At 58.6% G+C, this 23,628-nt stretch overlaps 1 protein-coding gene across 1 annotated transcript in view; it reads left to right on the plus strand.

The window, feature by feature from the left end:
• The window catches only part of OBSCN (obscurin, cytoskeletal calmodulin and titin-interacting RhoGEF), a 58,959-nt gene extending 41,133 nt beyond the window's left edge, over positions 1-17,826 (plus strand). Inside the window, exons 41-66 of the mRNA XM_036313061.1 lie at positions 4,932-5,120; positions 5,785-5,899; positions 6,238-6,362; positions 6,883-6,995; positions 7,117-7,285; positions 7,462-7,543; positions 8,041-8,241; positions 8,929-8,989; positions 9,500-9,577; positions 9,935-10,107; positions 10,254-10,280; positions 10,765-10,917; positions 11,008-11,053; positions 11,186-11,263; positions 11,552-13,478; positions 14,117-14,197; positions 14,463-14,573; positions 14,740-14,907; positions 15,376-15,498; positions 15,721-15,891; positions 16,138-16,219; positions 16,374-16,613; positions 16,754-16,977; positions 17,061-17,136; positions 17,262-17,411; positions 17,543-17,826. Of these exons, the coding sequence (XP_036168954.1) occupies positions 4,932-5,120; positions 5,785-5,899; positions 6,238-6,362; positions 6,883-6,995; positions 7,117-7,285; positions 7,462-7,543; positions 8,041-8,241; positions 8,929-8,989; positions 9,500-9,577; positions 9,935-10,107; positions 10,254-10,280; positions 10,765-10,917; positions 11,008-11,053; positions 11,186-11,263; positions 11,552-13,478; positions 14,117-14,197; positions 14,463-14,573; positions 14,740-14,907; positions 15,376-15,498; positions 15,721-15,891; positions 16,138-16,219; positions 16,374-16,613; positions 16,754-16,977; positions 17,061-17,136; positions 17,262-17,411; positions 17,543-17,720 (5,141 nt within the window). The 3' untranslated portion in view covers positions 17,721-17,826. The remainder of the gene's footprint in view (positions 1-4,931; positions 5,121-5,784; positions 5,900-6,237; positions 6,363-6,882; positions 6,996-7,116; positions 7,286-7,461; positions 7,544-8,040; positions 8,242-8,928; positions 8,990-9,499; positions 9,578-9,934; positions 10,108-10,253; positions 10,281-10,764; positions 10,918-11,007; positions 11,054-11,185; positions 11,264-11,551; positions 13,479-14,116; positions 14,198-14,462; positions 14,574-14,739; positions 14,908-15,375; positions 15,499-15,720; positions 15,892-16,137; positions 16,220-16,373; positions 16,614-16,753; positions 16,978-17,060; positions 17,137-17,261; positions 17,412-17,542) is intronic.
• The last annotated feature ends 5,802 nt before the right edge of the window (positions 17,827-23,628 follow it).

Below are 23,628 nucleotides of genomic sequence, written 5' to 3' on the forward strand. Positions count from 1 at the left end.
GATCAACTCTACATTTCATCCATGAGAGGAGCATTGTTATTTTCACATTTAATGGATGACATAATGAGGAGCAGAAATGGGCCAGGCAGCCCTATGTGGCGGGGGGTAGGGGTGGGGGGGTGGGGAGTGTCAGAGAGGACTCATGCCAATGGGAGACTGGACTAGGTGACTCCAGGTACCCTAAAGTCCATTGCATTCCAGGCTCATGGTGGTAGCAACTTTCACCCCACAAGGAGTGTACCCGCTCAGCGTGAGAAGTGGAGGGAGGAAACTGCCTGGCACAGCATGCCCCCGACCGGGCACACCACACAGTGAGGGTGCCGGGGAGCCAGGAGTATGGAAAAGCAACCGGCTTGGAGAGACTACCACCTGGAAGCCCCACATGCTGTACCAATGGCCTCAGAGCAGGATGCCCACATGCCCTCATGGGAGCAGCAGGGAGCCCAGTAGTGGGAGTGGCATTTTATTTATTTATTTATTTATTTATTTATTTATTTATTTTCGTTAATCCTCACCTGAGGATATTTTTCCATTAAGTTTTAGAGAGAGTGGACAGGAGGGAGAGAGGGGGTGGAGAGAGAGAAACATTGATGTGAGAGAGACACAGCAATCAGTTGCCTCCTGCATGCGCCCTGACCAGGGCCAGGGATGAAATCTGCAACCCAGGTACATGCCCTTGACCAGGAATTGAACTTATGACCTTTGGGTCATGGGCTGACGCTCCAACCACTGAGCACCACCGGCCAGGGTGGAAGTGCCTTTTAGAGGAGTGATCCAGTTTCCCAGTTCCACCTGACCCACTGTCCTTTCTTAGCCAATTAGGCAGCATGAGGCCAGCAGATGGGACCTGGCCCAGGTTCCCCTGATGTGTGGGCAGACTCTGACCTCTGGACCTGAGTGCGGGGCAAGAAGGCAGGTTTTGGCCCTGAGTGGGCTCTGACTCCAAACCTCAGTTTCTCCTCAGTGAGGTGGAGATAGCATTTCCCCTTTCCAGGTGAGGGCTGGAGGAGGCAGGACCTCTAACTGCTCTGCTCCCTGAGGTGTGGCCACAAATCTCTGGGTCCATGCCTGAGGGTAACTGCTCCTGGATGGAGCCCTGAGTTAGACAAAAGCAAAGCTGGAGAAAGAGAGACAACCTCTTACCAGGCAGGCAGCTGACGACAGCACACCAAATCCCTCTGCCTGAGCCCAAGAGGAAATGCAGGTCCTGGGGCCCAGGAAAGCTGTGTGTTCCTCAGCCCATTGCTCCCCCTGCCTGTCCCTCATTTCACCCTCAGCACCCAGCCAGGTCAGGGCAGTGGACGGTCGAGGAGGACCTAGCTGACTGGTGGGCTTCTGACTCTTGGTCCTGAGAAAGTTTTGAGCCTCTTTGAGTCTTGCCCACTCCCATAAAGGGGGGCCAGACCCATCCCCCAGTGCTGCTGAAGAGTCTCCAATCAGCACCCCATGTGCACCCACATGCAACTGGCCTTGAGTTCTGCTTCTTCTCCCCCCACTCCCTGTTTGGAAGATGGGGCCCAGGAAGGGGAAGAGCTTGTCTGAGGTCACAAAGCCTATGACAGCAGAGTCACATCCGGGACCAAGTGTCCTTGCCCAGCCTCACACCACCAGACCAAGAGGCCAGGAACCCAGACTGCAGGTCAGGGCTCTGACAACCTTCTCATACCTGCACCTGTGGCATCAACTGCCCAGTCTGTCCCTAACTCAAGATCACTGAGGCACCTGCCCTCTGAGAGCTTGCTGGGCCCCCACCCCATGATACAAAGCACAAAACGCTGGTGGGACAGACAAGGAGGACTGTGGGGCACTGTCCTTGCACACTGGCCATTAGCTCTGAGAGGACTGGCATCCAAAATAAGACAGCTATGAACAGGGAATACTACCCACAGGGACTTGCACACTGGACTTGGTCTGGGGTTTGGAGGCACCTGTGTGATGCAGTGATGCCTCAACTATTTTAGGTCTGCGCACCAGAGGCCATGGTTGACCAGAAGAGACTCTGTGTTTGTTTCTTTGGCTCTCTGGCTGGGGGTTCCAGAGATGGGGCTCAAGTGCATGTGTAGGAGCTTATGTAGTTTCACCCTTTGCTTGCTGGTACATTAACCTGATCTCTCCTGCTGGCTCTGAATGTGCTGGTGGCATGGGTGGCAAGCCAGGCTGCAGGTCTCCGTGCCATCTCCTCTCGGCCCTCTCCCTGCAGAGAGGAGACCATCACCACCGTGGTGAAGAGCCCGCGTGGCCGCCTCAAGTCCCCCAGCAAGTCTCCCTCCCGCTCGCCTTCCCGGCACCCTGCCAGTTCACACAGGTCAGGCCTGTCAGCCCCTGAGCTGCTGCATTCACCAGGGGCTGGCCAACTTCGAAGGCCAGGGGAGGAGCCAGGCTGGAAGCCCCCTGTACCCACGCTGTACGTGACAGAGCCCGGAGCCCATACGCCAGCCCTGCCCAGGGGCACTGGGCCCAGGCCCAAGTGGGTGGAGGTCGAGGAGACCATCGAAGTCCAGGTGAAGAAAACAGGCCCAAGGGGTGCATCTCCAGCTAGAGAGGTGCCTGGCAGCTCAGCGGGGCTTCTCTTCACACTTCCTGGTGGGACCCCCAGAGGAGACCCCAACACAAACAACTCCAACAACAAGCTGCTGACTCAGGAGCCCCTGACCCAGGGCAGAGTCTTCTGTGTGGATGCTGGGCTGGAGACCCATGAGCTGTCCCCTCCTGGGGCCACCAAAGAGGAGGCCCCCCTGGAGGTGCGGGAGGGGAGAGGTGTCCACCTGATGGAGGAGCCCCTGGGCGCCGAGGACCTTCGAGGCTGGGACCCCAAGATCCTCACACGCGATGGCTGTGTGCTGACGCTGGCTGACCTGGAGGATTACATGCCCCAGGAAGGGGAGACCTTCGGCTGCAGCAGCCCCGTGCCCAGTGTCTCCGACGACCCACCCTGCGAGGTCTCGGTGCTCCAGAGAGAGATCAGCGAGCCCACTGTGGGACAGCCCGTCCTGCTTGACGTGTGGCACCCACCAGGCCCCCGAGCCCCACCTGGCTTCTTCAGCTGCTTGCCCCAGGGAGCAGCTCTGTCGAGGCCCCAGGTCTTCCGCCCTGTTGGTGTCTCCCGGGCTAGGGGTGCCACATCCTTCTGCACCCAAGTCCATCGCTCTGCGGACAGTGGCCAGAGCAGCTTCAAAACGGAGGTTTCCACCCACACGGTCAGCTTTGGGACAGTGGGTGAGACAGTCACCCTGCACATTCGGCCTGACGGGGATGAGGACCCCAGTCCGTCCCAGGGCTGAGGCTGCGACCCTCGACCCTCAAGGTCACAGGCGGCTGGGGGGTGAGACATTGACCCTCTCAGAGCCAGTTTACTGCTGACAGGGCTGCATAAGAGCAGCAGAAAGAGGGGCATGGCCTTGGGGCCTAGGACCCTGCCTGGCACCGTACCTACCTGCTTCACAGCTGCTGTGAGTTTTGAGCTCTGGAGAGGGGCCTGAAGCCAGCACCTCAGGACATGTGCTCTGACCACCCCCCTGCTCTCCAGCAACTCGGGACTTCAGCTGCCTGTCTTCCTGGGGTCTTCAGCTGAGGACACTGTCTGCACAGCTGTAACCCAGATTTACTGAGAGCTGTGGGGGAACAGCAGGTAGACTCGGTCTGGGCTGTGACCTCCCATCTCTCTTTGCTGTGGCACACCCCTGCCCCAAGCCCAGGCTGCCCCATCTCAGTGGGGGCTTTTAGGGGGACATCTTCCCATGGACACTGGGTGCCCTCTGTAGACTTTCCAGGCCTCCCCTGCAGCATGGGCCAGGGTCTGGGTGGGAAGCAGCCCCTGCTAGTTGACTCCATGATGATAATAAACTGGCTCCCACACCCTGTACTCTGCTCCTTCTTGCTTCTTCAAGTGGCTCTAGAACTTGGGCGGTAGGGGCCCTCTAGACCTAGCTCTGGGGACCAACCAGTGGCAGCCCAGGCCCCCTCTTCTGCAGCCTGGGGTGGGTCCTGGCCGTCTGAGGTCCCTGGGTGGAGGCAGCGCACTCGCCTGACCAGCCTGCCAGCACTCGAGCAGGCAGGCCTTCCTGCCCCTGTGCAGCCAGGCTGTTGTCAGGACAGACAATGGGGGTGTGATGTGTGGGGGGAGGGTCCTCCTTGGAGTGGGAAAGGACAGGGTGGGTACCCTAATGCTGGAGAGGGTCCTGGGGCAGGGGAGGGCTCTAGGCAAGGGGACCTGCTGGGAATGGAGCAGTGGGCATGACTGGGCACACCTGTCCGACTACAGTGATGCCACCTGGGGCTGGCAGCCAGGCGGAGGAAGGGGCTGCACCCAAGGCTGAGGGCAGGGAGGGTCTGGTGGGAAGAGGTGTGGGCTGAATTGGAGGCCAGGGCAGGGCCAGATGAAGGGGCAGTGACCTGGGCCAGACAGGCCCTCTGGTGGAGTCCCGTCCTGGGTGGGGGACAGGGTCTGCTATGGGAGGGCAGTAAGGGAGCCCACCCCTTGTGGGTGCCCAGGCCCCTCAATTGGCTGCAGGTTTCCCTATATTATGGGGCTGGGTCCACTGGGCCTGGGGTCCAGAGTGAGCCATGAGGGAGGTCAGCACAGGATGAAGGGATGGCGAGAGCTGAGACCTTGGGGCAGACGGGGCGCATGGAGGGTGACCATGCTCAGCTGCTCCTGAGGAGTTGGCGTTCTCCTGGAGGCATCTGGGCACAAGTGCAGGAGTGGTGGGGCTCTGCTCTCAGTGCCCTGGGCACCGTCTCTACCCACTCCCAGGCCCCTTTCTCTTGCGGGCTTCCACCTCCAGCGCCTCCTGAGAGAGGAGTGGTGGGTGGGAAAGGCAGCCTGTTCGTCTTACCTGGGCATCTCTAAGGACTGAGATAGGTTTCCTGAAGCCCCTGCTCAGGTCCTCAGCCATGTCTCACCCCTACAGGCTGACCCACTTTTCCCATAGGTGCTGCTGTCCCACCCCCAACTGCTCTGGAGCAAGTGGACCAGAGCACATCTGGCCAGAGGACACTGGTGGGCCTGGAGGCTCCGGGAACCTCTGCAGGGGACCACGCTGGCCTGGGCCCCAAGGAGCCACTTGCTCTCCAGGAGGCCAGCCCCCAGCTCCTAGGCACTGAGGCTGCAGATGAACCTGGTGAGGCCCAGTGGCAGGCTGACTGCCAAGTACCACCTGCTCCCAGACCCCCTCCTCTGTGCTGACCCAAGCCTTGGTCGCCATGGGTGCTCATCCCATGGGAGTGAAGTGGAAGAACCCTGGGGACCCAGATATCACTGGGATCCTTGCATAGGGGCCCTGGGCAAGGCCCACCCCTTACTCAGGCTGTCCCCCATCTACGAAACTAGGCAGGGGAGAGGTAGTTCAGGGAGGTTCCCACCCTGAGTACATCTGTCCTGGGTGTCAGAGACCTGAGTCAGAGCCCCGGTAGGTAGCCTGGGCACCCTGTGCTCAGGGTAGGAGAGGAGGGGGTGGGGCGGAGGAGAGGAAGGAGGAGGATACCTTGCCCCTGACAGATGCAACCCTAGGGATGCTGCCGAGGGGGTCCTCTCCACCGAGTGCCGCATCCCTTGTGGGATGGGGTGTGGGGGAGGTGGGCAGCCTTAGGGCTGGTGGCCTGGGCTCCCGGCCAGGACAGGTGGGTGCCTGGAGGAGGTGCACATGCGTGGAAAGAGTCCCGGGTTTGGGGACACGGACCCTTGCGCCCCTGCTCTGCCTGTGCTCCCACCCTCTGTGCCCTGGAGGGTGACAGGGGCATGTCATTGGGGACAGCCCCAGTGCAGCCCAAGCTCTGTCTCACTAGGCCCTGGCCTCCCACCAGCAGAGTCCAGGAAGGTGCCTGAGTCTCTCCCTCCTGGGAGCCAGGATCAGGACCCAGGGGCTCCTGTGGCGGCTCACAAACGCATGGTTCCCATCAGGTAATGTCCCTGGCATACTGGGTGGAGCTTTCTATGCGGGGACGTCTGCGAGCAGGGCAGGAGGAGTAAGAAGTGGGCGCACAGCACCCCAGGGCATTCCTCATCAGCCCCACCCCAGCCAAAGGGCAGTACAAGGAGGAGAGGTTACTCTCGGGGCGAGAGGTGTTCGGGGAGCCCCTCCACACGTAGGGCTGGGCCCCGGTCTCTGCATTTCTTTCCATGCAGTCTGCTGCAGCCCCGGGTGGGGGTGGAGCAGGGGCCCATCTTACCACCAGGGTCAGTGCCCAACCCCAGAAGTGGATGGGTGGCAGACAACTCACCCCGCTGCATGACCCCAGGATGGAGAGCGCGGCCTGGCCAGGGACAGAGGCCACTGAGCTCTGGGATGTCTGCAGCCATGTGTTCACAGAAACCATGCACCGGACATACGTGTACAAGGCCAGCGACCTGGGTGCCGCAGCAAGTAGGCTACGTGTGTGCCCGCCGGGCAGTCGGCTGGGGGACACTTGCACGGAGGAGCCATCCGATGTGTGTCAGCTTGCTGCGGCCAGATGTGTGTCAGCTTGCTGCGGCCAGCCCCTGCGACCCCAGCCCCTGAGTCCCCTCCGAGGGGCATCCCTGGGAGGGGAGCACAGGCAGCAGGGACCTAGATGTCCTCTCTGCAGCCTAAGTTAGCATGCCCTGTGTGCCTGCCTCCAAGAGCCAGGTTCAAGCGGGGAGACGGTGCTCAGAAGCACCTCCTAACTGTCTGGAGCCTGCGCCGAATCAGGAGGGGCCGCCTTCACCTGGGAGGCCGAGGGGCTTTGTCACCCTGAGGGTCTCAGGGCCTTGAGATGCCTGGGGCGCCTGAGGCACCTGGGTCCCTGCCAGCCCACCGGGGTCTCGATGATGCAGGCCCCGCTCACAGACTGCAGTGTGGGCTGCGGTGGGCGGCTGTGCTGTGCAGCCTGGACTTCTCCCCACGGTTTTCTCCGTACCCCCAGGACCCCCGTCCATGCAGGTCACCATCGAGGATGTGCAGGCACAGGGAGGCAGCACAGCGGAATTCCAGGCCGTCATCGAGGGCAACCCACAGCCCACAGTGACCTGGTATAAGGTAGAGATGCGTGTGGGGTGGGGCCCTGTATCTGGAGGGAGAGTGAAATCCCCACTGGACATGGCATGTCACTCACGGAAGGCAGGGTGGGCTGATGGTCACCCCCCACCTGTGCCTCCAGGACAGCGTCCAGCTGGTGGACAGTGCACGGCTCAGCCAGCAGCAGGAAGGGACAACCTACTCCCTGGTGCTGAGGGATGTGGCCCAGCACGATGCCGGTGTCTACACCTGCCTGGCCCAAAACGCTGGCGGCCAGGTGCTGTGCAAGGCGGAGCTGCTGGTGCACGAAGGTGAATCAGGGAACCCTTCCCAGGTCCCAGTCCGACTTCCTGCGGGCGTGGTGTCCTGTGGGCTCCCACAGGCTCGGGCACAGGGAACTGCCCCGCAGACACTACAGAGTTGGGGAACAGTGAGAGGGGGTGGTGATCTCTGTCCACACTGGCAACTGACTGCTCCCTGGCTATAGGGGCCAGCGAGCTGGGCTCGGGGAAGCAAAGCTATCGGAGAAAACTGCACTCTTTCTACGAAGTCAAGGAAGAGATTGGGAGGTATCTCCCCCAGCCCCAGGAGCCCCGCCCCCATCCCTGCCCAGTCCCCCAAACCTGGCCTGCTGGATCCCTAGCCCAGGATCCCCAGCCCCAACCCCCGGAACCCTGCCCTCTGGAGTCCTGGTCCCCCATAAACCCTTACCTCCTGAGGACCCCACTTATCAGAGGCCACCCCTCAGTCCTCTCTGGACGCCTGGGAACCCTGCCCAGCACCCAGCCCCTGCTCTCCCAGAATCCTCCTCTCTCAGGAATCTGCCCGCCTATCAACTGCAACCCTGCCTTTGGAAGCTCCCATCTCCTGGAAGACCCCCCACCCATCCCATCCTCGCCTCCCCCCTCCAGTACCCTCCCATCCTCAGGAAGCCCGTACCCTGGGAACCCTACCTCTAGGGAGTCCTTGCCTCCCCAGTACCCGCTCCCCCAGCCCCTGTTCTCCAGGAACCCCACCTCCCTCCTTGGAGCCGTCTTGGGAGTCAGCGTGGGCTCCCTCTTCCTAGAGGTGTGTTCGGCTTTGTGAAGAGGGTGCAGCACAAGGGCAACCAGATGTCTTGTGCTGCCAAGTTCATCCCCCTGCGGAGCAGGACGCGCACCCAGGCTTACCGGGAGCGAGATGTGCTGGCAGAGCTGAGCCACCCGCTGGTGACCAGGCTGCTGGACCAGTTTGAGACGCGCAAAACGCTCATTCTTGTCCTGGAGCTGTATCCAGCCCCCAGCCCCAAGAGCACCAGGAGGGAGCAGGCCTCAGGAGAGCAGGGGTCCCCGGGCGCTGCGGGCCTGCGATCCTGGTGTCCTCGGTCCTGCTTTCCTAGTGGGGGCCGCCAGCTGGGCCTCCCACGTTCCTGTTACGATGCTGTGTGACTAACCAGCCCAGACATGGCCCTGTCCTCAGAGCTCGCTGCCCCTTGAGTCGGGAATTTGGGCAGGGTTGCGTCCAGAGGGTCCAAGACATGCCTGGGCAGGGCCCCTCCCCTGCTCCATGTGGCCTCTCTCAGCAGGAGGTCGGGCTGCTTAAATGGCAGCCCTGAGCCCCAAGTGCTGGGCTTCCTACTTTGTCCACTCAGGCTCGAGGGAGGGCCACACCCCTTCCCTGCCCCCTCTGGGTCTCACCCCACCACTTGCTAGAGTCTCTGGGTGTCACGTGCTCACTCCCCGCCACCTCCCCCAGTCAGCGACCCCTGTCCCTGCAGGGGACGTGGGCTTTGTGCAGAGTAGAGGATGTCTCCACTCCAACTCTGCTACTGGCTCCTGGCCTCAGCTCTCTCCTCAACCCGGAGGGCCCACCTCCCCAGCATGGACCCCCACTTCCACCCCAAGATAAGACTTGCCATGGGGTGTGGAGCCGGGTGGGTTCCAGGCCCCAAAGCTTTCCTTGACCTGAGCCCCAGGTGCTCATCAGAGGAACTACTGGACCGCCTGTTCAAGAAGAGTGTGGTGACAGAAGCTGAGGTGACTGCAGCCTGAGCTGTCTGCCCAGCCAATGGGCTTGCATGTATACCCACCAGGCCTCCTACTCCCCCGCCCCCCACCCTGACTCCTGCCCCAGCAGACACAGCCTCCCCTCTTGCACAGTGTGCCCCAGCTCAGAGACCTTTTGGGGTCTCCAGGGCCTCACGAAGTGTCACAGTTCCTCAAAGACCTCCTGGGCAGAGCTCACCACTTCCCTCTCCCAGCCTGTACCTGGCCAATGGGCCAACCCTTGCCTTCTCCTGAAATATCAAGCTTCCTGTTTTGCTCAGGCGGCTTCACACATCCAAACCCTCCCCACCTTCAGGGCCCAGAGGAATCGCCATGCCCAGGCTCATGGGGTCTGGGAGGCTTTGTTTGTACTGCCTCTGGGACTGTCCCAGGCTTGGAGGGAGTGGAGGTGTAGATTGGCGCAAGGCGGGGAGGAAAGCGGAGGGGAGGGGGGGGTCGAGGCTGACTGTCTTGCCTGCGCAACGGCCTTTGCCACTGTAGGTCAAGGTCTACATCCAGCAGCTGGCGGAGGGGTTGCATTACCTGCACAGCCACAGCATCCTCCACCTAGACATAAAGGTACTTGCCCCAACCACCCTGCATCCCAGAGTCCTGGGAAGGGCAGATGGGAGCCTGGGGCCTGCAGGCTGGAAAGGCACAGGCCCACCACTTCCAGTTTTCCTGTCAGGATTTACTCATTTTTGGGGATGGGAGGCTCACTACTTTACCAGCAGCCCCTGCAGGTGGGGTGTGGCTCTGATAGAGCATAGGCTGCCCCCAAATGGTACTGAAACCTGCTTCGGCCCCCACTGGCCTCTTCGTCTCATGGAACAGCTCCTCACAGACTCCCTAGTTAACCCCCTGCCTCAGACCTGGCAGCCCCAGGAGTCACCTCCGTAGGTTGAGGCCTTACCCACTCATGACTCTGTCCAACAGCCCCCCAACATCCTGATGGTGCATCCTGCTCGGGAAGACATTAAAATCTGCGACTTTGGCTTTGCCCAAAAAATCACCATGGCAGAGCCAAAGTATAGCAAGTACGGGTCCCCTGAGTTTGTGTCCCCGGAGATCATTGAGCAGACCCCTGTGAGCGAAGCCTCTGACATCTGGTGAGTGGGTGGGCCCCCAGGGACAAAGCCACCATGACAGCCCATCCTCCTGTTCTCTGCCTGCCGTCTCTCAGCTGCCATTCCCCTCATGCCCCTCACCTGGGGGCCAGGCTGGGTGACTCACAGCTGTGGTTTTGTTCCCACAGGGCTATGGGGGTCATCTCCTACCTCAGGTGAGCAGACCTGTGCCCCATCTCCTCAGAAGAAATCCCAGACCCCACCCGCAGGCTCATGGGAGGTCCCAGGCCCCGCTGGCCCTCCCCAGATCAGAGACCTGGGACCCAAGGGGGAGCTGGTTTGGAAACAAGCAGTTGGCCAACTCGGATAAGAGGTTTTGCGCAGGGCTTTTCACCATACCCTGTCCCAGAGAAGCTCTTCCCAGTGGGGTCGTGAGGCACAGCGCTGAGCTGTTTCCTCAGAGGGTCTGGCTGGTTTGTCCAGAGGCCCTCCATCGCAGTTACTGCCCTGAGGACGCTGCAGGTGCAGACTGAATCCAGATCCTCACTCCAGCCTGAGCCTGCACACCTGGGCACGTCTGAGACACTTGCTGGGACGCTGAGGGAACTAAGAGGCCTTCCCAGTCAGTGCTCTGCCGACCAACCCCAGGGGACCCAGAGATCCGGGGTCGTGTCTGAGGGCCCGACACTGTGCTTTCAGCTTGACCTGCGTGTCCCCATTTGCGGGCGAGAGTGACCGAGCAACCCTCCTGAACGTGCTGGAGGGGCGGGTGTCCTGGAGCAGCCCGGTGGCTGCACACCTCAGCCCGGATGCTCAGGACTTTATCAAGGCCGCCCTGCGGAGGGTCCCGGAGTGAGTGTGCATGCCCTCCTCTCCTCCCCCATCCCCTGTTCAGGAGACCGGCCAACCCCTGGCCTGACCCCTGGCTTGGTCTCCCCACAGAAGCCGGCCCAGTGCAGCCCAGTGCCTTGCCCACCCCTGGTTCCAGGTGAGTAGGGTGAATCTGGCAGGCCTGGTGAACAGGGAGGAAAAATGAGGCCAAGAGGGTGGGGCCTATCTGGCTCTAGGGTGCACCAGGGTCTCCCCTCACACACGTGGCTTTCTCACCCGGGCCCCCCAGAAGTCCCTGCCCGCGGAGGAGGCCCACTTCATCAACACCAAGCAGCTCAAGTTCCTCTTGGCCCGCAGCCGCTGGCAGGTGAGCCAGGCGGGATGGCTGAGGGGTGGGCAGGGAGGGGCCTGGAGGCAGGTGGGGGAACTGAGGTCCCAGGGCTGGCTGTGTGCAGGGAGGTGGGGGCTGGGCATCCTTCTTTCAGAATCTGTGTTCCCTGAGCTGACAGGATGGGCCACAAACACAGAGTCCTGGGGTGTAGGGAATGGGGACAAGGGCTTTTAACGCGCCCCGCCTCCTGGGCCCCCCATCTGGGGGCACCGGAGTCGGGAGGCAGTGGGCCCTGGCTGATGGCCCCCGTCCCCGCGCCCCCAGCGCTCCCTGATGAGCTACAAGTCCATCCTGGTGATGCGCTCCATCCCCGAGCTGCTCCAGGGCCCGCCGGACAGCCCTTCCCTCGGCGTGGCCCGGCACCTGCGTGGCGACGCCAGCGCCTCTTCCAGCAGCTCCTCGTCCTCCGACAACGAGCTGGCACCCTTCGCCCGGGCCAAGTCGCTGCCACCCTCCCCGGTGACGCACTCGCCGCTGGTGCACCCGCGAGGGTTCCTGCGGCCGTCGGCCAGCCTGCCCGAGGAGGCCGAGGCCTGTCCTCCCGAGGAGGCCCTGCCTCGGCCCGCGCCGCCCGGGGGCACCGAGCCCGCAGCTGCCCCGGGCTGCGTGCCCCGGCAGAGCGTCATCCGCAGCCTGTTCTACCAGCAGGCCGGCCAGAGTCCGCCGCGCGGGGCCCCGGCCACGGCCACGGCCACGGCCACGGCCACGGGCAGGCGGGTGCCTGCGCGGCGGAGGCACCTGCTCAAGGGCGGCTACTTCGCGGGCGCCGTGCCCGGCCTGCGCGAGCCGCTGCTGGAGCACCGCGCGCTGGAGGAGGCGGCCGCCCGAGAGGAGCCGCCCTCCTTCGAGACTTCCCCGCGGCCGCCCAGCGCCAGCACCGGCGCCCCCGGAGGCCCCTGCCGCAGCCAGTCCCTGGGCTCCGACTGTCCCCGTGGGGCCGGCCCCTCCGGAGAGGCCTGCCATGAGGGGCAGGGTCCCTCACCCACCCTCTGGGGCCTCCAGGCTGAAACAGGAGGGGAGAGCATGCCCAGAGAGGTGGCAGGTGCCCCGGAAATGGAGTCTCGGGAAGGGCAGAGACCATTTTCATCTTCTGGCGGAGATCCTTGCCTTGCTGAGCAAGAGGGGTCCTCCCAGGACAGCTGTGGGGGGCAGCCGGCTCCTTTTTATCACCCCCAGAGGGGCCCTGCCACCAGGAAGGGCTCTGATCCCCCTGAGGCTGTTGCACCCCAAGCTCCTGGCTCCTTCCTCTCCCGGGGACTGCAGGCTCCCTCCTCCTCAGCTCAGGCAAGCCTCCAGTCAGGCCCGAAGATGGGGCTGGAGGCCACCCTGTTTCCTGGGAGGCCCCGTCCCCCCAGCTCTCCAGGGCCAGCCTCCCCATCTGGCAGGGCGCCCGGCTCCTCCCTGGACACCAAGGATCTAGCCCAGGAGACAGAGGGCCTGTGGGAGTCTGAGCCCAGCCCACCTCAGCCTCGGGAGCAGGCGACCTCACGGAAGTTCTCCCTCGGGCACCATGGCGGTTATGCAGGGGTGGCCGGCTATGGTGCCTTTGCCTTTGGCGGGGATGCGGGAGGCATACTGGGACAGGGACCCCTGTGGGCCCGGATGACCTGGGCCACCTCTCAGTCCTCGGAGGAACAGGACGAAACAGGGGCCGAGAGCCCACTCCCCCAGGCCAGCGTGGTGCCCTTGCCAGAGGGCAGCGGGGGAAGGGGATCCCAGGTGTCGCTGGTGCAGATCCAGGACCTGTCAGGGGACATGGAGGCAGCAGACACCATGTCTCTGGATATATCAGAGGTGGAGCCTGCCTACCTCAACCTGTCGGACCTGTACGACATCAAGTACCTTCCCTTTGAGTTCATGCTCTTCAGGAAGATCCCCAAGCCAGAGCTGCCACCATCCCCAGCGTCAGAGGCCGGGGAGGAGCTGGCTGAGCTCCCAGAGGCCACGTGGTCCTGGCAGGGTGGGCTGGGCCTGCCTGCCAGCCTGGAGATCAGGGAAGAGCTGGAGGACAGTGAGGCCCTGTTCAGGGAGGCAGGCGGCAGCAGGAAGCGCAAGTGGTCACCCCCCTCCAGTGGCCTGCGCTTCCCTGGGAGGCATGCCCTGCTGGATGAGCCTGTGGAACTGGGGCTGCGCCAGAAGGTGAGGGCCTCAGTGGCCCATATCTCCAGCCTCCTGAGAGGCAGGCCTCAAGGTGAGTCTCTTCCCCAACCCCCGCCATCATGGGGGCTTCTGGGCCTGGCCAGGTGTGCCCTCTGCATCTTGGGGCACCTTGCACACACGCCCAGGAATCAGCTCAGGAGCCCACCTGAGGCAGGAAGCCCTCCCTACCCCTGCCTGTGCCTGTGCCTGTGCTGCCCACCCCCATGCCCATGGGCTTCTGTTCCCAAGATCGTCTTCTTGGCTTCATCCCCTCCTATGTGCCTCTGAGACCTAGTGCTGGGACCTGGAGCAACCGCAGGGGTTACACCCCCGCGGAGAGGATCCTTCCCGGGCCAGTCTTCCTGGCCCCTGACCCTCACTGACCCCACCTGACCCCAGATCTCAGCCAGGACTTCTGGGCACCGGCACCCCTGAGCTGCTGGCCTTACTTGCCAGAGGTCCTCCCACTCAGAATGGACAGATGCTGACAGGCTAGGGAGGGGGGGGACTCCTCAGCAGATTTAGTTTGTTTCCCCCAAAAACCCCTAGGATCTGGGCTTTTCTGCGACATGGAAATCTGGCAGAGGGTGGTAGGTGGCCCCAGAGTCCTCCTCCTGTGCTCCTGATGGCAGTGCCAGGCAGCTGGGCAGCCTCTTGGTGTGACCTCCCTTGGTCCTGTCCTCCATGCAGGTCCAGAGAAGGAGGGTCCCCCTAGGAAAAAGGCAGGCCTAGTTTCCTTCCGGCTGTCGGGTCTGAAGAGCAGAGACCAAGGTGAATGTGCTTCCTGGGACTGGGTCCCGCTGCTGCCCAGGAGACCACAGTGCCCAGACCAGCAGGGGAGCAAGCTAAACCCACAGTGACTTGAGCCCAGATGGGGGTGCTCGGCTCCCTGGTTGTCGGGACTGAGCACTTCCTGGAGGAGGCGCTAGTGTTGAAGATGAACTGGGTGGGGTGGGCTTCTCTCCAGTATCCCCACCTCGGCTTTTATGCTCTGCCTGGGGTCACCTCTGACACTTGGTCCACCTCCCTTCTCTAGCGCCATCCTTCCTAAGGGAGCTTGCAGATGAGACCGTGGTCCTGGGCCAGTCTGTGACTCTTGCCTGCCAAGTGTCGGCCCAGCCAGCTGCCCAGGCCACCTGGGATAAAGGTAAGGAGCTATCCCGGTGTCGGGGAGGAGGTGGAAGCGTGGCAGGACAGCAGGGGGTATTCCTTGACTTCATGGCTATCAACTTTCAGAGGGAAACTGAGGCCCAGATAAGGTGTGGGGCTGGGTGTTTTGAGCTGCCCCCCAGGCTTGCTTTGTCCCAATGCAGATGGGGTCATCCTGGAGAGCAGCAGCCGCCTCCTCATCTCCTCCACACTAAAAAATTTCCACCTTCTGACCATCCTGGTGGTGACCACTGAGGACCTAGGCATGTACACATGCAGCGTGCACAATGCCCTGGGCACGGCAGCCACCACAGCTGTCCTCCGGAAAGCAGGTGTGTGGGCCTCGCCAGACCAGCTCAGCGGGGACTGGGAGAGGGGCCACTCCAGGCTATCACCTCCTCCCTGAGTTTCCAGTGGGGCAGGCAGGCCTAGTCTTAGACCCCACTGATCCCTAGAGGGGGTCAGGTGCCCTGCTCTACCACTCAGCCAAGCTGAGGCATCTCTGACCAGAACTTGGGGTGGGCAGGGGCCTGCGAGTGAGGGCCACTCCATGGGCTCCTGAATGTACACTAGATGAAGGAACCTTGTGGTCAGGCAGACAGGCACCTCCTGAGCCTCCAGCAGGAGAGGCAGTGGGTCCCTCTGCCAGGCAGCACTGGAATGGGACCCTGGAATCTATGGGACCAGGGGAGGGTGGGCTCAGGGCCTGACAGTAGGATGCGGGAGTGGGGACAGGGGCTCAGAGCTGCATGGGCCGCCCCTGGAAGCCCACCTCAGACCCCTGACTGTGGGCCCTGCAGAGCGCCCCTCGTCCTCCCCGCGCCCAGACATCGGGGAGGTGTATACTGATGGGGTCTTGCTGGTCTGGAAGCCCATGGAGTCCTATGGCCCTGTGACCTACATTGTGCAGTGCAGCCTAGAAGGTAGGGCTGTGCCTGTGCTGTTGACTCCTGGGGGGCCCTGTGTCTAGTGGAGGGAGGGGGGGTGCAGGAAGTACCAAGCCAATCTGTGCTTCTGGGCACCCAGGGGGAAAGGACTGCCCCCCTCTGTGCTCCTGGGCAGCCTTACTCGGGAAGGGGTCTCTCCACCTGGGACTCTGGAGTGGGGAGCGCTGGAGCTACCCCTCACCCGCTCTGTGTGGCCAGGTGGCAGTTGGAGCACGCTGGCCTCAGACATCTTTGATTGCTGCTATCTGGCCAGCAAGCTTTCCAGAGGCGGTGTGTATGCCTTTCGGACTGCGTGCGTCAGCAAGGCCGGCATGGGCCCCTACAGCAGCCCCTCTGAGCAGGTCCACCTGGGAGGGCCCAGGCACCTGGGTGAGCCTCTGCAGGACCTGGTGGGTGTCGGGTGGTGGTCCCTTTGGAATTGCCCTGCCACTTCACCAAAATATATACAATCACTGGGAAGGTTTTTTCTGGCTAGTATGCTGCCCCCACTCCCTCCCCAAATGGTCCAAAGAATGAGAGGCCAAGTGTGGGTTTAAAGGGTGCCAGGGAAGGGGTGCGAGAAGACAAGGTTGGGGACCTGGGGCTAGGGGGAGTCACCAGCTTCCCTTCCCACAGCCTCCGAGGAGAGCTGTCCTGCACCGTCAGCCCAGCCGCTCCCCAGCACGCAGACCTTCGCCTTCCAAACACAGATCCGAAGGTGCGGCCGCTCCCCAATCCGCTCTCCAGCATCTGCACCCCCTCCTTCCCTGCTGGGCTTCCTCCCTGCAGCTCTGAGAATGGGAAGGGGCTGCAGGAGGGCACGTGGGGGACAGGAAAGGCCCTCAGTAGCCTGGCCTGTGCCTCCTCACCAGGGGCCGCTTCAGCGTGGTGCGCCAGTGCCGGGAGAAGGCCAGTGGACGGGAGCTGGCCGCCAAGATCATCCCCTACCACCCGGAGGACAGGACAGCCGTGCTCAGCGAGTACGAGGCCCTCAAGGGCCTGCGCAACCCGCACTTGGCCCAGCTGCAGGCCGCCTACCTCAGCCCCCGGCACCTGGTCCTCATCTTGGAGCTGTGCTCAGGGCCGGAGCTGCTCCCCTGCCTGGCTGAGCGGTGAGGGGCCACTTGGCTTGGATGCAGGGCTGGGGGAGGAGGGGCACAATGCCAGAGGCTCACTTCCTGGCTTGCATCCGCCTCCACCGGGAAGGGGCTCAGCGAAACTCACCAAGCTGAGCCCTCCCCTGTGCTCCCAGGGCCTCCTATTCAGAATCTGAGGTGAAGGACTACCTGTGGCAGATGCTGAGCGCCACCCAGTACCTGCACGCACAGCGCATCCTGCATCTGGACCTCAGGTCCGAGAACATGATCGTCACAGAGTACAACCTGCTCAAGGTGGTTGACTTGGGCAACGCTCAGAGCCTCGCCCAGGAAAGGGTCCTGCCCTCAGAGAGGTTCAAAGACTATGTGGAGACCATGGGTGCGTGGGGTAAGGGGTGGGCCAGGAGCCAGTCCCTCCCACAGTCCTGCCTCCAGGCCTCACCTGTGCACCTGCTTTCCCAGCCCCGGAGCTCCTGGAGGGCCAGGGTGCCGTTCCACAGACTGACATCTGGGCCATCGGTGTGACGGCGTTCATAATGTGAGTCACCGCGTGACGGGGGCGGGAGGCGGGGGGTGGGGGGGGTTGTGGGGGCTGGTGTGGGATCCATGAGGATGACCTCAGACCCCCTTGTGACCTGAGTCCCCTACCTCGCTCCCGCGCAGGTTGAGCGCTGAGTACCCAGTGAGCAGCGAGGGCACGCGAGACATGCAGAAAGGCCTGCGCAAAGGGCTCATCTTGCTGAGTCGCTGCTACGCGGGGCTGTCCGGGGGAGCCGTGGCCTTCCTGCAGAGCACGCTGTGCGCGCACCCCTGGTAAGGTGGCCCTGTCCCCCAACCCCCACCCTGCCGCCCCCAGCTGCCGGTCCTGCCCATCCCCCTGTGCCCTGCACCCGCCAGAGCAGGCTGACACCCCACCACCACCACCACCACTCTCCATGCTCCAGGGGCCGGCCGTGTGCATCCAGCTGCCTGCAGTGCCCATGGCTGACTGAGGAGGGCCCAGCCTGCTCCCAGCCCTCCGCGGTGACCTTCCCCACAGCACGTCTGCGTGCCTTTGTGCGAGAGCGTGAGAAGAGGCGGGCGCTGCTGTACAAGAAGCACAACCTGGCCCAAGTGTGCTGAGCGCTTGGTCCTGCGGTGTTTGGGGTGGGGGTGGGGGGGTGTCACACTGCTAGGCAGCACACCTGGCCTCCACACGCAGTATATGCACAGACACTAATAAAAACCAGAACCACATGAGGCATCATCTATTTCACTGTTTTGTTTTGGGGAAGAGGGTGAGGGCCCTGCACCTTCCTGGGGTTTGGGGAACCATCCATTTAGCAGAACTGCCCTTCCTTGGTTCATGGATTGAAAGAGCCTGTCAGGGCAGTCTCACTAGAGGTAACCAGCTTACAAAGAGAGCCTCCCCCTGCGCCCCCCCCCCCCCATCAAAGCCCAGGCACATTGCAACCGGGCACATTGGTCTCTCAGCCCCAGCCCACCTGCCAGTCTCTGAGGCGTCTCCACTGGAACTCCTGAGCTCCAAGGTGCACAGATCGAATGGTTCCCGTGGTGAGCTTCCTGGCCTCTGATCCTCCATCAAGGCCGCCAGGAAAGGCCACTGCTGCCCTTTCTTGGTCTGAGGCAGGAGGAGCCTGGTGAGTGACCAGCCAGGCCACCCAGAGAGGGTGGAGAGGTGGGCTCAGAGCGAGGGAAGGTGTGATAGAAGCTGCTGAGGAGCCGGAGCCATGGTGGCGTTTCCCCCACCCTCATCCTGCCAGACGCTCCTGCTGCCCACAGAGGAGTCCTGCTTGGGAAGGTATGTGGTCCTGAGGCTGCATGAGCATGTGCCGCCTTGTTTGATCTCCACCAGCTCCGATTCTACCTGCTGTCAGGAGTGGTCTCCCAACACCAGCGCTCCTCAGGGGCAGGCCAGTGTGCCCAGGGCCTATGTCAGAGCGCTGTGCTGTGGAGTTCTCCCTCCCACAGGGCACCTCCTGTACCCTGGCCATTCCTGTTCAGACGCATAGTGAGCACACCACCAGTCTCGGCCCTCACGGTGCCCTGTGGCACCTGCGTGTGAGCCCGCTCCTTCCTCTCCACCACACACTCACCCAGCCCCAGCTCACCGTGTCCACAGAAAGCTGGGCTCTATATGTTGGGACCAGGTGACCCTTTCATCCTTGTCTTTGGAGGATGTATTTCTTTGGTGACCTCATCTGTGCTGTGTGCTGGGATGACTTGCTCTTGTCTAATCCTGTAGAGATCAAATTCTGCAAGTTGAGCAGAGCTCTGACTCTCACACTGAGAGACACTTGCTGGGGCTGGACAGAGGCAATGGGTCTTCCAGATCCCCCAGGAGCTCAGCTTTCCTGGGTCTATGCTGGGCTGGCCTTGCCTCCTTGAAAGCCCAGGTCTCCTTGTGCATGCTGCCTTGGTACTCGGTACCAGTGCTTCTTGTGAAACAGCTAGTGGCTTGCCTAGGACTCACCCTGGTAACATCCTATAGCATGGGCCATGCCACATCCTCACTCACTCCTCCCATGACTCTCCTCTCCTCTCATCTCTCATTCGGGTTGGCCCTCTTCCCGACTGAACCTTGCCTGATAAATCCACTCAAACCCAAATTCCCTTTATTTTAAGTATTTTATTGGCAGGTTGTTTCTAAAGATCAAATAAAATGTACTGCATTTTAAACAGTCACATCATATTTTATCATATGCTTTTTCAATTAAGTTTTTATTATGAGACTAGAGGCCCAGTGCACAAAATTTGTGCACTCAGGGGTGTCCCTCAGCCTGGCCTATGCCCTCTTGCAGTCTGGGACTCCTCGGAGGATGTCCACCTGCTGGCTTAGGCCCGCTCTCTGGGGGATAGGGCCCAAGCTGGCAGTCAGACATCCCTCTGGCAGCCCGGCAGCCCTCGGGGGATGTCCACTTGCCAGTGGGGAGCAGGCCTAAGCTGCAGTCGGACATCCTTAGCGCTGCTAAGGAGGCAGGAGAGGCTCCCACCACCACCACTGTATTGGCAGCCATCAGCCTGGCTTGTGGCTGAGCAGAGCTCCCCATGTGGGAGCGCACTGACCACCAGGGGGCAGCTCCTGCATTGAGCGTCTGCCCCTTGGTGGTCAGTGTGTGTCATAGTGACCAGTCATTCCCAGTCTTTCTGCTGTTAGGGTCAGTTTGCATATTACCCTTTTATTATATAGGATAGAGGCCTGGTGCATGGGTGGGGGCTGGCTGGTTTGCCCTGAAGGGTGTCCCAGATCAGGGTGGGGGTCCCGCTGGGGTGTCTGGCCAGCCTGGGTGAGGGGCTGATGGCTCTTTTCAGGCTGGCCAAGCCCCCCCCCCCAGTGGGGACCCTCACCCCATGGAGGTTTGGCCAGCCTGGGTGAAGGGGCTGATGGCTGTCTTCAGGTTGGCCACACCCCCTTTAGGGTGGGGGATCCCCATTGGGGTGCCTGGCCAGTCTGGGTGAGGGGCTGAGGACCATTTTCAGGCTGGCCAAGCCCCCCAGCGACAGAAGCTCCCAGCCTCTCCTTTTTTTTTCTTTTTTTTTTTTTTCTTATTCTGGGATTTATTTACCTTCTATAATGGAAACTTTGTAGCCTTGAGAGAAGCTCAGAGCCGGCCAGTGTGGGCAGGAGGGAAGCCTCCTGCTTGCTCCAGCTCCGTGGCCACGGCTAGCTGAAAGCAGGTATCTGGGGTTTATTTATCTTCTATAATTGAAACTTTGCTGCTTTGAATGGAGCTCAGAGCCAGGCTGTGGCAAGCAGGAAGCTTGGCTTCCTCCATCATTGGGGCAACCAAGCCTCCTGCTTGCTCCAGCTCCATGGCTGCCGGCCGCCATCTTGGTTGGGTTAATTTGCATATAGTCACTCTGATTGGCTGGTGGGCATGGCTTAAGGCATAGCGAAGGTATGGTCAATTTGCATGTCTGTCTTTTATTAGTGTAGAGATCATTGTTGAATCACATGCAGTTGAAAGAAATAATACAGCCGTGGCCGGTTTGGCTCAGTGAATAGAGCGTCAGCCTGTGGACTGAGGGGGTCCCAGGTTCGATTCCGGTCAGGGGCATGTGCCTTGGTTTCAGGCGCATCCCCAGTGGGGGGGAGGGGGGAGATGGTGCAGGAGGCAGCTGGTCGATGTTTCTCTCTCATCGATGTTTCTGACTCTCTGTCCCTTTCCCTTCCTCTCTGTAAAAAATCAATAAAATATATATATTTTTAAAAAGAAATAATACAGAGAACCCAGGTATCACTTACCCAGGTTCCCTAATGGTAATATTTTGCAAACCTCTAGTGCAGTGGTTCTCAACCTTCTGGCCCTTTAAATACAGTTCCTCATGTTGTGACCCAACCATAAAATTATTTTCGTTGCTACTTCATAACTGTAATGTTGCTACTGTTATGAATCGTAATGTAAATATCTAATATGCAGGATGGTCTTAGGCGACCCCTGTGAAAGGGTTGTTCGACCGCCAAAGGGGTCGCGACCCACAGGTTGAGAACTGCTGCTCTAGTGCAATTAGACAGCCAGGATAGCAACACTGATACAATAAACCTACAGAACATATTTATCATCAAGTGGAGCCCTCATACTACCCCCCTTTTTTTAACAACCACACCCACTTTCTTCTCACCCTTAACACTCCTTAACCCTGGCAACCAACAATTGGTCTTGAATTTATATACTTTTGTCATTTTACACTTAATCTTAGCCAAAGGCCAAGAAGAGATATACTTTTGTCATTTTAAGTGTTATATAAACAGAGTAACCCTGATTTGACCTTTTGAGGTTGGCTTTTTTTCACCAAGCATAATCCTCTGGCAATTGGTGAATGAGGTTGCATATGTCAATGGGTCATTCCTTTTTATTGGTTTAACACAATTTCTTTAGACACTCACCCACGGAAGGGCATTGGGGTCATTCCCAGTTTGTGGCTGTTTCAGGTAAAGCTGCTCTAAGCATTTGTGTGCAGATTTGCATGTGAACATAAATCTTCCTTGCTCTGGGAAGGGCATACGTGTGCAAGTGCTGCAATTCCCTTTGCATCTTTATCTTCTCTTGGGTGAGAGGTCTGTTCGCGTCTTTTGACCATTGTCTAATTGGCCTATTTATTTGCTGTTGAGTTTTGAGAGATATAAATATATTCTGGATATTAGTCCTTTCTCAGATATGTAGCTTACAAATATACTAGTATTCTCCCACTTTGTACCTGTCTTTTTGTCCTCTTAAATATAGAATTTAAAGAGCAAAAGTTTTAATATTTAAAAGCATCTTAATAACATAAAATTTACCACTTTTAAGTGTAAAGTTCTGTATTGTTAATTACGTGCACATTGTTGTGTAACCATCACCACCAACCATTTCCACGATTTTTCATCTTGTAAAACTGAAACTCTACACCCATTAACCTCCTATCCCCTCCTTAACCCCGACCCTTGGCAACCACCATTCTGCTTTCTGTTTCTATGAATTTGACTACTCTAGACATCTCATATAAGTGGGATCATACTGTATCTTTTTGTGTGTGACTGGCTTATTTCATCTAACATAATGTCTTCAAGGTTCATCCATGTTGTAGCATGTGTGAGAATTTCCTTCCTTTTCAGGCTGAATAATATTCCACTGTATGAATAGACCACATTTATTTGTCCATTCATCTGTCAATGGATATTTGTCAATGCTTCTACCTCAAGCAATTATTGTGCGACAATAAACATGCGTGTACAAGTCTCTCTTTGAGGTCCTGCTTTAAATTCTTTTGGGTATATATCCAAATGTGGGATGGTGGGCAATACAGTAGTTTTTTGTAACTTTTTGAGAAACTACCCCACTGTTTTCCATAGTGGCTGCACCATTTTACATTCCAACGAACAGAGTACTGTTTAAGCGTTTCTATTTCTCCACATTCTTATCAACATTTCTTTTCTTTTCTCTTTTTTTTTTAACGGTAGCTACCCTAATGGGTGTGAGATGCTATCTCATTGTGATTTTGATTGCATTTCTCTAATGATTAGCGATGTTGAGCATCTTTTCACATATTTGTTGGTCATTTGTATATCTCTTTTGGAGAAATGTATATTCAAGTCCTTTGTACATTTTCTGCTTGGGTTATTTTTGGTGTTGTTGAGTTGTAGGAGTTCTTTATATATTCTGGATATTAATCTCTTATCAAATCCAGAATTTGCAATTATTTTTCCCCTTTCATAGGATATCTTCTCACTTTGTTGATTCTGTCCTTTGATGGAAAGATGTTTTAATTTTGATGTCCAACTAGAAAAAGAAATCCTAAAATTTGAATGAAACCACAAAAGATTCCTAATAGCCAAATAAATCCTGAGGAAGAGAAAAAAGCAGGATGCTTTTTTCCGACTTCAAGCTATATTACTCAAAACAGCATGGCACTGACATAAAAATAGATACATCATAGACAAATGGAACAGAATGAAGACCCCAGAAATAAACCCATGTGTATATGATCAATTAATATTTGACAACGGAGCTAAGAATACTCAGTGGAGAAAAATATAGGCTCTTCAATAAATGAAACTAGATCGCTATATTATACCACTCATAAAAATTAATTCAAAATGGATTAAAGACTTAAATGTAAGACCTGAAACCATAAAAGTAGAAGAAAGCATAGAGAAAAGGCTCCTTGACATGGGTCTTGGTAATGATTTTTTAGATGTGACACTTAAAGCACAAGGAACAAAATATAAAATAAACAAGTGGGACTATATCAAACTAAATTCTGCATAGCAAAAAATTATCAATGAAATGAAAAATTTGTATGAAATGTTAGAAAATACTTGCAAATCATACATCTGATGAGGGGTTAATATCCAAAATATATAAAGAATTCTAACAACTAATATCAACAACAATAATAATACAATTAAATATGAAGAACGTGAATAGACATTTTTCCCAAAGACAATATTCAAGTGGCCAACAAGTGCATGAAAACGTCCTCAGCATCACTAATCATCAGGAAAATGCAATAAAAACTACAATGAGACATCACTTCCTGCCTGTTAGAA

Source organism: Myotis myotis, unplaced genomic scaffold (genome assembly GCF_014108235.1).
Source record: "Myotis myotis isolate mMyoMyo1 unplaced genomic scaffold, mMyoMyo1.p scaffold_m19_p_6, whole genome shotgun sequence".
NCBI lineage: Eukaryota > Metazoa > Chordata > Mammalia > Chiroptera > Vespertilionidae > Myotis > Myotis myotis.